Here is a 17,116-nt window from a genome sequence, read left to right on the forward strand (position 1 = left end):
GCCAAGTATACAGATTTTCCAATGTTATTACTGATTTAGATGTTTCGTTGTGGAATGTGTTATTTATTACGGAAACGTACAACTAGACACGTAAAAATTATTGTAGTTATCAGAAATTTGTACGATAAATCGTGTTTATTTTACTCGCCTAGCTAATGTAATAAGGTGGGTATTGTGTAAAGTAATTGATTGAAATATGTATAAATCTTGAACCTATTTTAACTTTTTAAGTACTAAGTAGTTTGCAAAAAATGGGTGGATAGTAGCTCATTACTGTATAGGGATCAGTATCAGTCATAAATATGTTGTAGAGTCAAGGATTTAGTATAAATTTAATCAAATTTATTTTGCGTGGTTTTTATTGAATGAATAGATGTGATTAGTGATTACTGATGGGATTTTTTTGTAGATTGACAGCTAATCTTAATTTATGGCTCTGGCATCATCTTGCTAAACTTTTTGACGTGACAACATCTAATAAATTGATGAACGCCGGCTGCACGCACGAAAAAGTGTCCCGTTACGCACATTGTCCTGTTACGCCGTGTCCTGTTACGCTCATTTTATATTGCTCTTTGCTAACCTGAACCTCCTAGTATTGCGACTGAGTCCGTGGCGTAATTCTGTTTTCATGCATTTCAATGTAACATTTTCATTGCTCTTTGCTAACCCGTTCCTCCTAGTATTGCTGCAGAGTCCGTGGCGCAAATATATTATTTTTGACTGCATCTTGGTGTTGGGTAAGCCATTTTCCTTCACATCATCGGTGAGTTAAGTATCCTAAATGTACGATTCTGTGTGTTAGCTGATTCGTATATGTAATTATGTGTGTGAATGATGTATTTTACCATTAACTCCCTATATACATAGATTTTATTTCACTCCTTCTTTGTATCCATACAAAATAGCGATAATTCAATAAAAATGATTCAATTTTATTCATAAAAGTATGCAATCATTTCATCAATGTTTTGTTATGATGTTGTCACGTTAAACTATCGTCCGTAAACCGACTTTACAGACAACCAATTTTTTTTGATCATAACATCAAGGTTGGACTAATGCTGTAGGTGACTAGGATTGTACAATATACTGTGTTGATAAAGTGATGTGGTGTGATGAGTGTGGGAGCCAGGCGATGTCATTGTGGTGGGTGTGTGCGCGCGTGTGTGCCCAAGCAGGGGAAGTGAGCTTGTTCGCGGAGGCCGAAGGCGGGCTGGTGCGCGCGCTCATGTACTGGGGGCGAGCGGCCGCCCAGGGCTACTCGGCGGCCCAGGTGAAGCTGGGCGACTACTACTACTACGGCCTGGGGGCGCCGGTGGACTATGAGCTGGCCGCCTCCCACTACCGCCTGGCCTCGGAGCAGCAGCACAACGCCCAGGCCATGTTCAACCTGGGCTACATGCACGAGAAGGGGCTGGGCATGAAGCAGGACGCCCACCTGGCCAAGCGCTGCTACGACATGGCCGCGGAGACGAGCGCCGACGCCAAGGTGCCGGTGGCGCTGGCGCTGGCCAAGCTGCGCCTGCTCTTCGCCTTCAAGTATCTGCAGGAGGTGCGTTGGGTTGCTGTCTGGTTTGGGAGTACCTATATGGTGAACTGCGATGAAACCAAAATAACACCGAAATTTAAGGTAATACACTATTAATAGGGACCTGAAAAATTCGCGATCGCGATAAACCCGAAAAATAACACGAATTTCTTTATTTCACAGTAGAAACGCGATTTTTTATGTTTTGAGTCAATAACGCGAATTTGTTGTAAACAAATAACAATTCACGATTCATTTAACGAATTTACGAGCTGGCGATATTTCCTATTGAATACATCAATATCTATCGTTTTCTTTGATATACGTGTTCTCTAAGTCTCTGTTTCTAAATAAGTTCGACTAATCGATTCGGAGTAAAACATCCACACGCGACGCGAAACGATCGCCATTTCAGATTTCACTTCTTGGGTTTTGACGTGATTGTCGCATACGAGTGATTTATCTAAAGTTTCATGCCGTTATTATAAGTTTTAAGATGCCAAAACTTCCAGTCAGTGTACGGCAACGAGCCGACGCATTCAAAAGTGGCGGTGTTTATGCGTCAGATGCGTCAACGCTTATGTGTAAATACTGCAACTGCAGAGTGGTATTTGAGAGGAAAGATTCCGTTTTAAAACACAAAAAGTGAAAAACATGTCAACTCTAAAAGAAAATACACGAATGGTTCTTCTGAAAGGAAAATCCAGACGTCTGTTGTCGAGAATTTCGGCAGCGTAAATCAACGTAAAATCGACATTGAACACATGGCAATGAAAACGACAGAGGCATTTGCCAAGGCAAATTTACCGCTGGAGAAATTAGAAGACCCACATTTAAAGTCATGGTTAAATGAGTTCGTTGAAGGTAGGATTTTTTCCCCGTTGCATTCTGAGTTAAGCTCTTCTGTTTTTATTAATTCTAGGTCATTAAATCACGTATTGTTAGGTCCTACAGTGCATAGGCCTAACCATGTCGGAGAGTCGGTGAAACTCGCTCTTTTAATAAATATAATGCCAATGTCCATACACATTGATAAGCTGAAGGCATAATTTTTCTTTCTTTCACGAGGCCGGGTATAACTCAACTCATTCCCCACCATCCTCCATTTCTTTTTTTGCATTTTGCAATGTGTGAAAACACCACCTCGATCTGTACACAACATACCTGCAATATTAAAAGTGTTTCCTAAAATTATTTCGGTGAATTACTCACCAAATATTTATTATATTTGTGATATACACGTGTTTAGTAAAGTAACTTAATGTAACTTAAGCCTATTTAGTAAAATATGGTGGCAAGTTGGTAACTTGTAGGCCTACTTTATTTAGTATTTTTACTGCTTCGAAGTAGACAAAACTCAAAGTACAAAAATATGACATCGCATTTTCTTTACAAAAAGTGTGTGAATTAATTTCCTTGATGTTTAATAGACCACTCTATGTGGTATTAGAGTAATTAGGTCCAACTTACTTTTTCTGTAGCATTTTAGGTTAGGTTACGTTTTTTTACCTCACAAACATTGACACTAACTTATTTGGTTTCTTGGAATGCAGAATGAATGTAAAAATAAATCCTAATGCAATAAAATGATTTAGCATCGTAGGTCTAGGCCTACCCTTTTACTAGCCTTTCCATTTTAAAAGTGCTCTATAACAAAATTCCTTTAGTGAAATTTCTTGTATTCAGTAAGTACTCACTTTGTTAAATGATGATTTAAATTTGTTATTTTCTATGCAATTGTGTGTTATCTGAATATGTATTCAAAAGTAAAAATAACACTTGTTTAATCAAATAATCAGACATACTTCAGAATACTTAGAATACTTCATTTGAAACATCCACGGTGTCAAATTAAAAATAAATTTTAAATAAAATAACCTCGCTTTTATATCACGAATTTTGGGGAAAATAACACCACTTTTGAGAAAAAATAACCCCACTTTTTTCGGGTCTCTAACTATTAACCACCAAAATGCATTTAAAACCATGTAACTAATCAACATTTTCAATCAAAATTTACCTATAATGACAAATAATTAAATACATATTCTTTTCAATATTACCGTATTTTCTTGCATAATGGTCTCACATTTTATTCTAAAATCAAGTTAGAAAAGTAGGCTTACGACGATTATGCGGAAAAAAAAAATATTTGTTAGGTAAAGTTATTCATAACCAGTTCATGGAAAGTACGTTTATTTAAAAAAAAAAAGTGGCGTATACAAGAGCACGCCAAACAATTTATATTAATAATTCATTAAACAAAAACCTTTCTTCAACTTTAAATAGAAAACCCAAACTGTAACGCGAACGCAAGCCACTTGAATCTGCGACGTGAACTAACGCGTAACTATTGCCGTAGTACACATTTACCACGATAGAATGCGGGCCATCAAATGTAGTTAACGCGGCACTCGACTGAGAATACGCGCTGCATGCAATCGGCGAGATATATACATGTGCGCGCTCTATACGGGAAACAACATAACCAAACACAAATGATGCCAACTAGCGCTGGCTACATGTTCATAAGCAGTACCGCACCGCGGCGAGACAGACGATCAGATAAAGGAAATAACGTTTAAAAAGTGTCTTTAAAAGAAAATTTATACGTCAGACAACTTCGTATTTCCGTTAATTAAATGATGTTAAATTTTATGTTCAGATTTGCTGGACTTCACTTCTTTGATGTTATAACTAGGGCTGTGCGGGAAAGGATTTTTTTTTTCGGGAAATTCTCGGGCGGGAAAATATTTTTCCCGCGGGAAACGGGAACGGGATCGGGAAAAATTGATTGAAATATATTAGGGCTGTGTGGGAAAGGATTTTTTTATTCTGGAAATTCTCGGTATGGAAAATATTTTTCCTGCGGGAAACAGGAACGGGATCGGGAAAAAATTGATTGAAATATATGCTTCATATCAATTTTGTATCCTATAAATATGTTTATTTTTTAAAAAATGTTTCAAAATAATTTCTTCTACTTGTTTTAATAATTTTTTGACACTGTTTGCATTTTGCGGTTTGGTTAGCATTTTTCTCATAAAATTTCCACACGCCTTTTAACTCGGACGTTATTTTTCCCGAGTTTTCCATACGGACAAAGAAAATATAAACGAATTGCAGAATACCACATAAATTCCACTAAAGATAGCCGACAAGCACCGTAAACTATTAGACAGTGTAACCAACTACCAATACCTCCAAAATGCTGAAGTTTGTTTATCTTTAAACTCAAAAACACTAAAAAATTAACTGTCCGAAAGAAAATATTATACTTTTCTACATTTCAAAGCTATTACGGTAACTTGTATTTAATTTTACAATATAATTATTATTTTTTTATTTTGGCTTTTAAATCTCCGAAAATATGACAAAGAAATACGTGATCCGATCAACAGGAATCATTTATGCTTTGTTTATGTCCTGTTGGCATCCAAAGGAAACTGATTTTTGGACATCTCGTGATGTTTGATAAAGAAAAATATTTTAGGTGTTTTAAATCGGCAGAATACTAATTATGACAAAATATTAGTAGTGTCTATATTTTAGTTAAGATAATTAATGGCATAGAAAATTCGGGCATTATTTAATGCAAAATTGGCGTATTGCTGTCATGTTTGACAAGTTTCTCTCGTGAGTAGAGTTGAGATAAAACCATTTTCACGTATTTTTGTTTGTTTTGCTATAAACATCAAGTGAGGCATTCATTATTTTTAATGCTGTCGTATTTCGGGTATGTTATAGGTAATTATGTACGTATGTCAGACATTATGAAAACAAGTTATCATTAAACCTGGGAAAAAAAAAAGTTTAAAGATTGCTAAAACAGAATAAAGATTTGCGGTTTTCCTTCTTTCCAGCACTGTAAATGTTTATTTTGAAGGAAATGTGAACAGTAGAACCCCTGTCATACACTTTTCAACGGAGGGCACAAACATGGTGTATGATGCGGGAAAGTGTATGAAAAGGGAATGGCAATAATACAATTTTTTTCCAATCTAGCATACCAGCACAATGTCAGATTAAACGTAAATACATATGCGTAAATAATTGCATTATATTAATAAAAGATATGAATTCATCAATATATATATATGTATTTATAAAATAAAACCACCAGAAATGTAAAATACAGTCCATAATCAAGTAAAGCTGACATGAGAAACAGTGGCCTTACAAAATGTTATGAAGTCCTTTCTTGGAGGGAGGGGGAAAAGTCACCAAGCCTAAATTAAAAATAAAAATAAATCAGGCTATTGTAAAAAAAATCATAACTATTTGCTTGTTTGTTTTATTTTACAAACAACTTTAAGCAACTAAACAATTTTCAATAAAATTTTAATTTGAGAAACGTAAAATACAAAACAATCCGATCGTAAGTAAATAATAACAAACGGGTATATTCAGTTCAAAGATTAATGAATGCACAAAATATGAGATCCGTGCCTTGGTAAAACGCGTGCACCATTTTCATAATCATTGCTAGTTTGCGCCACTAGTCTCGCTTCGGTGCTGGCTATAGATGCTACTAGCGAAGTGCACAGTCTTCCTGATACTATCCATATCTATGGTGATATAAAGTTATTTTCTTACATTTGCAATGGTAAACAATGAACGTTTTTCAAAATAAAAGCATTAAAACGTAGTTTATAAGGAGGAATATAAAAAAAACATTTGTGAATTTTAGGGCTTTTCCGCTTCGTAAAAACGTATGAAACGGGAAATTAATGATTTTATAAGTGTGTTCCGGGAAAGTAAACCATTTGTAAAAGTACTTTCGGCGGGACCAAGATTAATTGGTGTATGACACGGGAAAATGTATGAAACTGGAACGTATCATTGAGGTTCTACTGTATTAGGTTCATTAGCTGATTGATTTGAGGTTATGTTATATCTAGTAAAGATAAACTTAAAATTCCCGAAATTTTCGGGAAATTTATTTTCCCTCCCGACGGGATAAAAGCCTCTATGTTCCCGAAATTTTTCCCGAATTTCGGGATCCCGCACAGGCCTAGTTATAACTTTTCTGGTTCAACTTGAGTGGCAGAAAGTGGGATGTTTTGTGACTTTCATTTGAACATGCTGAGAACCAAAATAAATAATACAATAATAAAATCTGGTTTAAACCAAAAAAAACAATTTAAACCATAAAAACCAGATTTTTTTTAAAAAAAACCTGATTTTTTTCAACCCGTGGGACAAGATTATGTGGTTAATTGCGATAATACCGAAATAATACTGAATAGTATGTCAATACTCTATATGACACCTAAATGTAAGTTAGTACATCATATAGCATCGAAATTCAAGTTATACAGTACAACCCGGTTATAACATTCCCGTTTGTAACATTTTCCTGCCTATAACACCATAATTTCATGGTCCCGTCATTTCTCCATTTATCACAATGCTTTAATTTCCCGCCTGTAACAATATTAAAATTTCTACATTCCCGCCTTTAACGTTCAAATTTGCTTTGATAACTGCCACAATTTTCAGTATCCCTTCCTTCAAAGTCATAATTTAGAGCGAAACCATAGCTAGAAAATACAGCACGCATATACAAACATCAGATGTTTACATTTGTATAGTTCACCATAGACGTGGTACACACGCACTCCACAACTTGCACTGGATCGACTATCAATATGGCGTCCTGTTCGCGCTTGTTAGCCTATGACTTGTTCCGTTATACTTATGATGCACATTTTGTGCACTGATACATGGTCGGAAACAGTGCTACTGTATTCTATGGTGCTGGTTTTTGTTTCAAAGGTTTAACACCTTGAGATGGTTAAATGTTTTATGGATATATTCACGGCTTTTGTTTGTGGTTAACCTTTACCATAATTAGTGATGGGATTTTCGATACCTCGATACCTTCGATACTTGACAGTATCGCAAAGTATCGAGTATCGAAACTGTAAGTTCGATACATTTTTTCGATACCGGAATGCTTGTTCATTTGTATTGAATTAAGTTTTGAGTCGCCATCAGAAAAAATACAACTACAGTAGTACCTCGATGATACGTTCCCGTTTCATACATTTTCCCGTGTCATACGCCGATTAATTTTGGTCCCGCCGAAAGTACTATATTTACAATGGTTTACTTTTCCGAAACATACACTTATAAAATAATTAATTTCCCGTTTCATACGTTTTACAAAGCGGAAAAGTCCTAAAATTCACAAATTTTTTTGGTTATATTCTTCCTGATAAACTACCTTTTAAAGCTTTTATTTTGAAAAAGTTCATTGTTTACTAAGCCTGTGCGAATATCAGTTTTTTAGTTCGAATTGAATTCGAATACGAATACCAAATTATTCTCGAATACGAATATTGAGTTTGAATAATTCGAATGAGAATGGAAATCCCATAAAACATGTTATATCACATCAATTACAATAACAGGTACATATTTACTGATACAATGTATGTAGAATCAAAAAAATGACAGTACTTAAAATTTTAAGGTTCTCCAATTTTATAATTAGTTCGTATTAAAAAGTCTTGTCACATCACTACATATTAGCTAATTTAAATTTTTGTGGAGAAACACAAGCTGCTCTACATTTTCGGGGAGTAGACTCTCTCTTCTACACGTCACAATGTTGCCAGCTGTTTAGAAAAGTCTCTCACTGCACACTTGTGTGGCAGGTACAGGCAAGTACTTTCTTGCTACCACAGCTATGTTTCGAAACAAGTGCGCCCCTTCTCTTACCAGAAACTGAAAGGATTTTCATTCTTTGGGATAAAGGATGGTGCCAGATATTCGTTTACTTCTTCTTGGATAGTTTCTTCGTAGCTTGCAAGCATAGACTGAGCTGCTGTTGAAGGTTTCACGTAGGCCCACAGAGATGATTTCTTAACAGGCATTTCACTTGTAGCCTCACTTGTCTTAGTTATAGTTTCAGCTTACTCAGCTTACATACCTCCCTGCACAAATTTTCAACCCATATTTTTTTTTTTTTCATCCTCAATTAGTAAATCTTTGAATCGTGGATCTACCATCATAGAAAACACATTTACTTCACAATGTTGGTACACCATGTAACGTGATCGCAAGCTTTTAAGTTCTTGACAAGAGTTTTTTTTTTGACGCGTGGGACAGGATAATTGCCTGAGCTGTCACTACGCGAGGAATTTGGGAAAGGTGAGAAGGGTATGAGGGAGTGGGGGGGGGGGGGGGGGGGGGGGTTTGCCACCTGCATCCGGTCGTTTACTGTGTATTATCCTATTGAAAAACATTGACGTAGCATGTTAGGCTTTTGGAGTCTTTCCTGTGAGTATGCGGCCAGATGTTATCCACATAGTCTGTATAATTTTCTTTCTCTTCGCCGTCACGTTCAGAACAAAATTACAGTGCCGACAAACCATGTTTCACCCTCTAATCTGAAAACTCTCACCTATAACACCCCGGTTGTGTGGATTTTACAGACAGGTATTTATCTTTATCAGTATGCTGACAGTTCAAATCTATTTTAAACGACCTGACGACATTCTTCTACATAAAATACGTTAGTTATCACTCCGAATTACTGTGTTCAAAAGGAATTTACGTGGCCAGATGTAGTGGAATAACTCTACATACATAACTCTAAAACATTACGAAAATCCCGCGGAACTTTTGCCCCCGCCCAACGAGAGAAACCTCCGTGATCCCGAAATGTTTCCCGGTTTCAGTGATCCCACTCAGCCTTTTTCGTAAATGACTGAATATTCGTTTTTTCGAAGTGTTATTATTCAAAATCGAATCGAATAAGAATTATAAACTATTCGTTTTGATATTCGAAAATTCGAAATTTCGAAATTTCGCACAGGCCTATTGTTTACCTTTGCAAACGTAGAAAAATAACTTTATCGCACCATAGATATGGATAGTATCAGAAAGACTGTGCACTTCGATAGTAGCATCTATGGCCAGCACCAAGCGAGACTAGTGGTGCAAACTAGCAATGATTATGAAAACTCATATTTTGTGCATTCATTAATTTTTGAACTGAATATACCCGTTTGTTATTGTTTTCTTACTATCGGATTGTTTTGTATTTTACATTTCTCATGTTAAATTTTTATTAAAATTGTTCTGTTGCATTAAGTTGTTTGTAAAATGAAACAAACAAGAAAAAATTTCTGATTTTCTTTTTATTTACATTTGTTCGCGGTAAAAAAACAGTGTACTGGAAAATAAAGGGCTAACTCTCTTGAAGATAGTTTGTATTTCGCTTCTATCTTTTATACTCAAGTATTTAAAGTTGTTTGCAGTTTGTATTTTTGTAATAAGGAGGGAATTTATATAGTTTAAAACTAATTTATGTTATTTGTAATAATTGTTACTTAATGGGAAAATATTTTTCCCTGGAGTATCGAAAGTATCGAAGTATCGAACTGAAAAAACAATACAGAATCGAGTATCGAAAGTGTGGTATCGTCCCACCTCTAACCATTATTATTTTTTTTCACTTACTTATTGTAGTCTCGGTCATATTTAATTAAAATACGCCGTATTGAAATTTTATTCAGGTTATTGTATGGCTATGATGGCTGATAAGTGATAAATATAAGCGAAATTCATATTCTGTAGCTGAAAAAATTCAGTTTATTAACAAGTGGACAGGAACCTCAACAAAACGCGTGTTGTGATTGCAAAAGAGTTGAATATTTCTGTTTAGACTCTGAACTGTATCGTACAAAACATTTTTTCTTTAGCATATTATTAGGTATTATCTGTAAATAAAATTAACCAATTTTCCACTCTATTGCTGTACTTAGTGTATTACTCCTGTACTTTGTGTTGTTTTACCTATACTCTTTAATTTAATCAATCCACGTGTAATTTATACAAAGTGAAGATGTAATTTTATGATTTCCTGCTTATAACATTTTCCTGCTTATAACATTTTTTTAAGTTGGTCCCTTGGAAAATGTTATAACAGGGTTGTACTGTATAATGGAATCCAGCATAATTGAACCAAAACTTAATTCTATTCATAAATAAGTAATTTTTTTAATATTTGTGGAATTCATAAATAAAAAAGTAAATAAATGTAATTTATTTTATAGTGCATATCTTATTGAATCACTTTTAAACCATGAATGCTCTTCAGTTTATTTTTGTTGTTCCGAATGTATCCATTTCAAACCAATTTATTACAAATGATTTTATCGTAGAAATACAGCATATAAATATTACCACTATTTTTGTTGGAGTAAGTATTACAAACCAGCATTTACAAATAAAATAATAACAACAAAATCTTATATTTTAAAAATGAAATTGGACTATAATTAAAAGCTTAAAATCTTGTCTCTTTATATAGTGTATAATGATATGAATGGTAGGGCTGTGCGAATGTGACTTTTTCAATGCGAATCAAATGTGAATCAAATAATTGCAAATATTTGCGAATAGCGAATAATTTGCGAATATTTTCTAATACTTCACTTCTTCTGAAAATTAAAAAAAAAAAAAAGTTTATGAATGTAAACAGATCTTCGATGTATCAGTTTTATTCTCGGCAGTAAATAGTCAAGCGATTACTGATCAATATATCGAAGAGTTGTTTATTACAACTGCTCGTATGAACTTTTTTTTGTAGCAGACATGACTTGAGTGTTGAAGTGCAGGTTGGAGCGGTGCGGTGGTTGCAGAGCCGCTGGCAGGAGTGGCTTCTGCTGCTCAGCCTGGACCGGCTGCTGGGCCACAACTGGGACCTGTACCTCATCTCGCTGCTGGTGGGCCTGCTGGGCATCGTGCTGTACCTGCGTCGCCCTCTGCCCTAGTCCGTCGTCGCTCCACCAGCGCTGTACCCTGCTGTATCAACTATCGACTATCGGCATGGTGGTGTGCTGAACCAGAATACTTACTGTGTATGCAATTGGTTTATTTATATGATGTAATTAATTGTAATTTGTTCACCATTAACGCTGTTGAATTATGTTTTTAAGTGTTTTACAATGTTCCAAATAAAACCTTCAAAATTAATCTTGGTACATTATTTAACTAATATTTGTGGATGTTATGTTACTTCTTTGTTTAAAATTATTATTTTTTAGTTATTATTTCCTTGCAGGAATCCTTAAAGAAATGACATTTGCCAGTAGATATTCATACCAACACTGAGAAAACAAAAATCTAGTGAATGAGAATTTGTAAAGAGAAATGTTTTACTGAGAAGAAAGGTATCACTGTAAATAAACAGGACTTTTGTATACAGCTTAATGTTTGTCATTTGAACTCTGTCACTTGAAGGTTTTTTAATAGTTGTTTTAATTGGAAGCTAAAACTGCAGAATCACCTTTTATTGTTCTTAATATAGGTAATTTGCCTTAGACCAGGTTTCGGCAGACTTTCGAGTGAGATGAGCCAAATATTAATTAAACAGATTCTCCAATTTTTTAGAGAGCTGCAACATGTATTTTCTCTGTATCTACATAGAATTTTAAGATGATAAAGAAAAAAGATAAAATCAAAATATTCTATTCACAAATTCAACATAGTCTTATAAATATTTAAAAAAAAACACGTAAAGGTACAAATTATGGTAGTCATTAATAAAGTTCTACTGATACAAATATTTTACTTAATTTATTATTAAAATAAAAAAAGCCCCTGGGCGAGTGCGGTGGCAGGCGGTGCAATGGCAGGGTGTGAGGGCACAGTTGAGTTCATGCCGTGAGATCGTGTTGTTTCAATTTGTTCGGCATTTTTTTTGTGCGGTAACATTGCAATGAGATGTAGAGCCATAAAATTCTTATGAAAAAAGCCCCTGCCTTAGACTGATCCTTAGTGTTTGTGTAAGTCTAGGATGTCGGTTGAGACAGTATCTGCATTCAGCACTGAACAGGCAATGTTTTTTTAGAGAAAAATTAATTTTTTTTTGTCTATTGGTTGTTTGTTTGATTCCATGTTACAGTTTCGTTTCAATTTAACACGTGGGCAAACTTCTTAAATAGAAACTTATAATGTGGCATGTTCACATTCCTTGTATTTACCTGTGTTCTGCCTTTATCACCTTTAAGATTGCCAATTGCAGGGAGCAACTAGTTTGAAACCACCCGGTAGTCCATTACATTTGCATAATCTTACACTATGAGACAAGTGTTCTGCAGCTGAGAAGCAAGTATGTACTCAAGTTTGCTTTAAAGTAGTGTGTTGAGAGCTATGATATTAGAGATCTGGCCCCCACCATCTTGGTTTTTCAAATATTAAGCCACTTTGGGCACTTGCTAAAATCAACGTTCAACTGTTGTAATTTTAATTTTGAGAGAGTTGCATACTCAACCTAATGAAATAATCCGAAATTTTTTCCTGATTACAGAGCGGAAGCAACTATTATTGCCTGTAACTTTTTCATCAGTATTAGAGGACGTTACTCTGTCCAATGCACTTAGAGTTTCACTTGAGTCACTGCAACCATTTAATCCCTTTGATTTTTTAGTTGAGTGCCTTAAATTCATTAATTATTACGTATTAGTAATTAAATTTATTCTACTTTTCTCTTGCTATCACAGTTTTAAAACAGTCACTGTTGCCTGTAATGTTATTTAATTATTATTGGCAGCTTAGTTCCTGTGTTTTGTTGTGAAAGGATTAGATTGCAACTTTTCTGTATTGGTCTGGGGCTACAATAGTTGAGTGGTGAGATTCTTTACTCTCCACCACAGCTGTCTGGATTCAATTTTCAGTTAGATCGAATCGATTTTTTCCCCTGAATATGAAATTTAACTGATGATACATTTTTTTATTTCTGCATTGCATCATTGCTCCATCCTCATCGTTTCACACATAATAATTCTGTAACAAGGTATCTGCAGGTCAGGAAAAAGTGACCGAAAGTACAAGTAAAAGTGCAGAGTTATTTTATTACACTCTGTAAATAACTACACCCTTGTATGGTTTTCAACTTTGTGTTAAACTGTTATCTCAATTGATATTAACTTTAAGTGCCAGCATTTGGGCTTGGAAAAAAAAAAGAATCTAATGCAATTTAAATATAAAACGTACTACTTCATCTTAGTTGAGCTTCAGTTAAGTACTTTTTTGTTTAGTCTTCATTTGATCTACACAGTCTCAAATCAAAAAGGAATTCTGTGCATTATCTTGTAATTTTTATTTTATGTGCAAAATCTTTAAAACTTACAAATAATAAAAAAAAAAAAATTCTGTACAAATATTTTATTTCCACATTTCAGCTCTGAAAATCTGTCTACACACAAGATGACATAGTAATTAACACAGTTTGATCAAAATACAAAACTTTATGGCTGCAGCACACTAGAGCCACCGTTAGTGACAGAAGTGTGTTGGGTCAGTATTCATTTGGCAGCAGCTGCAGAGATGATAGTCAAAAAGATAGTTTTGCATGACATGCACATAACCGACCCATACACAGTTTTGCTTTCACCTAACAGCATCCATTACAAACAAACAAATAGGGGAGTGATTATTTTGGAGGTAAGATACTAAGCTATCGACATGACAGATGCTGCAAGCTCCCCCAATCAATGGCCATTAGTAAGACACGATGGCAAAAAAATATGAACGCTGTTTCTTTATCGTGAAGTAGATAATGAATGATCCATTATGTGTGCTTTATACAGTAGTAATCAACATTTTTTGCAGGTCATTATTTCATGGAAATTCTTTCTCACATTGTAAAGTGGCACTAGCAGATTGTATCGTTTTGCTTGTCTGTGAACACAAATGTCTGACTTCGAGTTAAGCTACATTATGCAACCATTATAAAATTTGTTACTGTGTAGGTTTAATGTTGTCATCATAAGATATTCTACCTATAGCAGGACAACATATGTTACCCATTCTAAATAAAGTTTCTATTTTGTTTGACTTGTATGCATAGTCACAAGATATTTGATTTTTACAACTCTAATTAATATACTTTTCATAAATGTGTAAGTTAAGAAATAAATTTTGTAACACATATTCTTGGACTGTGCAGGAGGTTTGAATCAAGGGTGCTATAACAATTGCAACTCTTATGAACTTAATTATCTTAGTTTCATAGCGTCGGCTTACTTCTAAAACCTCGTAACTCCATTTCAGTCTATTTTACAGGAGAACTTATGAGCTTTTGGACCACAGTTTCGACTGACAAAGATACAAGTTTTTATAATTTGTGAATAGAAAAGAGACTTAGTAGAGTTGACTTACGAGGCTTTATCAGCATATGCACTATGAAAAAATGAAAAAAATACACGAAACACATCCGGAATATAAAACTGGGAAAATCTGACTTACGAGGTTTTAGAAGTAAGCTGACGATAGATTCAAACAGATTGCTCATTCTGCGTGATACATTTTTTTTTTTGTTTCTTGTGTATGCAAGTCATTAAATGTATAAAATAATGGCAAAAAACATAAACAAGGTAATATAAAACCTTTTGTATGCTAATATTTTTGCTGTTAACACCAGAAAGACAAAACATTACATAACATGTTTTCTGAATGTTAGGATTTCACACAGCCCTAGTTAATTTTCTTATCGTTAGCTACTTACCAACTAATTATTAATACAGTATTGTAAAAAAATTTGATGCAGAGCTTTTTTAACCATGTCTTAATCACTGTTTACAACTCTGATACATGTGTGCAACTACTTACTCAGTTGGAAATTAAACTTAGTGTATTGTGTGATCATGGATGGGATCACTTCATGTATTTGTTTAAACAAGCTGCTAATGCTGAAGTGCTCTTTCAGCTAATGTGTTATCAGTTATCACACAGTGTCTGGCATGGACACACACACATATTTCGATACTGCCACTTCATTGGGCTGAGCACTTGTAACTAACATATATTGGGTTTCCATCTTTTTTTTTTTCCATTAAGAATTTAGATTTGCAATTTTGTACATAAAGATTTTCACTTCGGAATTTACCAGTAATTCATACATCTATTTTATAAAATTGTTTTAAGGTCCTAAAAGATAGCAACACGTGTGCATGCGCTCTTAAAATACCCAATTTATACACACCCGAGTTCCATGACACGGTCCACGTTCCGCAGTGTTCATCAATGTGAACCGGTACTGGTGGTGCCCGATGGAACCAGGTACCGGATCCACACGTGGATTCCGGTGGGAGATTTGAACATTTACCAATGGTTCCATTCGTCCGTCAGCTGTTCAAGATGCGAGCCAGGTGTAAAGGTTTTTCAGTTTGAACACCTGCTGCGTGCTCGGACGGTCTCCCGCGGCGACGGTCGCGTGTCTCGGCAGAGCGCACTGGCGTCGAGCCGGGGGGATGCCGCCTCTACCAGTCGAAGTAGCTGTGCGCGCATGCCCGCGCGCTGCCGCACCACTTGGTCTCGACGAGCGGCGGGCAGGCCTTGCCGCCGCGCCGCGCGAACCTCACCACCTCCCTCGTCCTCCGCATCTCCCCGATGCCACACGACCTGCTGCATGCGCTCCACGCCGACCAGTCGCCCGCCCGGCAGTCCCGCGGCGGGCCTGCGACAGTCGCGCCGGCCGTCACGTGAGCTGTGTGCCCTGGCTGGACACACCTCCAGTACACAGAGCATGCATGACAAACTACAATTTTTAACACTTTCGAATTTATAGTCCTTTAGGCGCATTATGAAAAAAAATTACGTTCAGACTGTGTATTAGTGTGTGTAATTTTGTGTTGGTAACATTGATAAGACCTCGACGTTATCAGTGCTTCTGAGAAGTCTCTGAATACTTCAAGTCTGTATTTCCCGCGCTGCTGTGTAGTGGTAACCATTATTCAGCATCCTCTGCCGATAGTTGGCAGCCCTGGACTTCCGGCCGGAAGTCAGTCATATTTTTCATCATGGCGGTGAGTAGTACTATGGTGTAGCCTCACCGTTTAATTGTTTTATTATAATGGCATCTGTAATAGTTATCGTATACAGTCCACTCAGTTATCACGCTATAACAAATTATGATAGTGAATTTTTAGGATGCGTGCGCACCATGCAACAAAATTTTCACAGGATGAAAAGAAGGCTACATACAGATAAAAATTACATATGTGCTTTTAAATCTTATACTTTAGATTTAATACTGGTCCATATCAATAAAAAAAATATTATGAATACTAGTGATAGAAATTGTGTGTGTGTATATATATATGTATAAGTGATATTATGGTCCTGTATGTATAATTTATTTGCATTTTGAATTATAAATTATTACATTATTTGATAAGTAATTAGAATTAATAAATTGGAATAAACATTCAGCATATTTATTATTTTTATTATTGATTAAAGTATCTATATTATTTTATTGAATGATGAATTGTTCTCATGTGCTTATATTAATAATTATTTATTTAAATTTTTAAATTTAATTTATACTTTACCAACTGTAATTATATCACTCCAGTCCTTTTATAATTTTATTTCTATTAATTATTTGCATGCAAAATTAAAGTTAGTTTTTAATAATGCCAAGTAAGTATAACTTCTAACGTGCATGTTTAAGTACATGCACCCATTTTTATTTATATATTATCAATGAGGTCATTTCAAACTTATACAACCATTTAAGATATTAAACTATGGCAGGGACAGGCAATGCTCTTCTCTAAAGAA

At 35.2% G+C, this 17,116-nt stretch overlaps 2 protein-coding genes across 6 annotated transcripts in view; one reads left to right on the plus strand and one right to left on the minus strand.

Annotated features, from left to right (window-relative positions):
- Positions 1 to 11,521, plus strand: part of LOC134530894 (protein sel-1 homolog 1) — a 65,456-nt gene extending 53,935 nt beyond the window's left edge. For 3 of the 5 annotated variants that reach the window (XM_063366174.1, XM_063366176.1, XM_063366178.1), the window contains exons 8-9: positions 1,179 to 1,555; positions 11,188 to 11,521. In XM_063366174.1, the coding sequence (XP_063222244.1) occupies positions 1,179 to 1,555; positions 11,188 to 11,319 (509 nt within the window). In that variant the 3' untranslated portion in view covers positions 11,320 to 11,521. The remainder of the gene's footprint in view (positions 1 to 1,178; positions 1,556 to 11,187) is intronic. The other 2 variants (XM_063366175.1, XM_063366177.1) reach the window with 1 other exon arrangement.
- Positions 11,522 to 13,699: 2,178 nt separating this feature from the next.
- LOC134531320 (uncharacterized) overlaps positions 13,700 to 17,116 on the minus strand; it is a 352,845-nt gene continuing 349,428 nt past the window's right edge. Inside the window, exon 6 of the mRNA XM_063367015.1 lies at positions 13,700 to 16,007. Within this exon, the coding sequence (XP_063223085.1) occupies positions 15,811 to 16,007 (197 nt within the window). The 3' untranslated portion in view covers positions 13,700 to 15,810. The remainder of the gene's footprint in view (positions 16,008 to 17,116) is intronic.

Source organism: Bacillus rossius, chromosome 3, assembly GCF_032445375.1.
Source record: "Bacillus rossius redtenbacheri isolate Brsri chromosome 3, Brsri_v3, whole genome shotgun sequence".
Taxonomy (NCBI): domain Eukaryota; kingdom Metazoa; phylum Arthropoda; class Insecta; order Phasmatodea; family Bacillidae; genus Bacillus; species Bacillus rossius.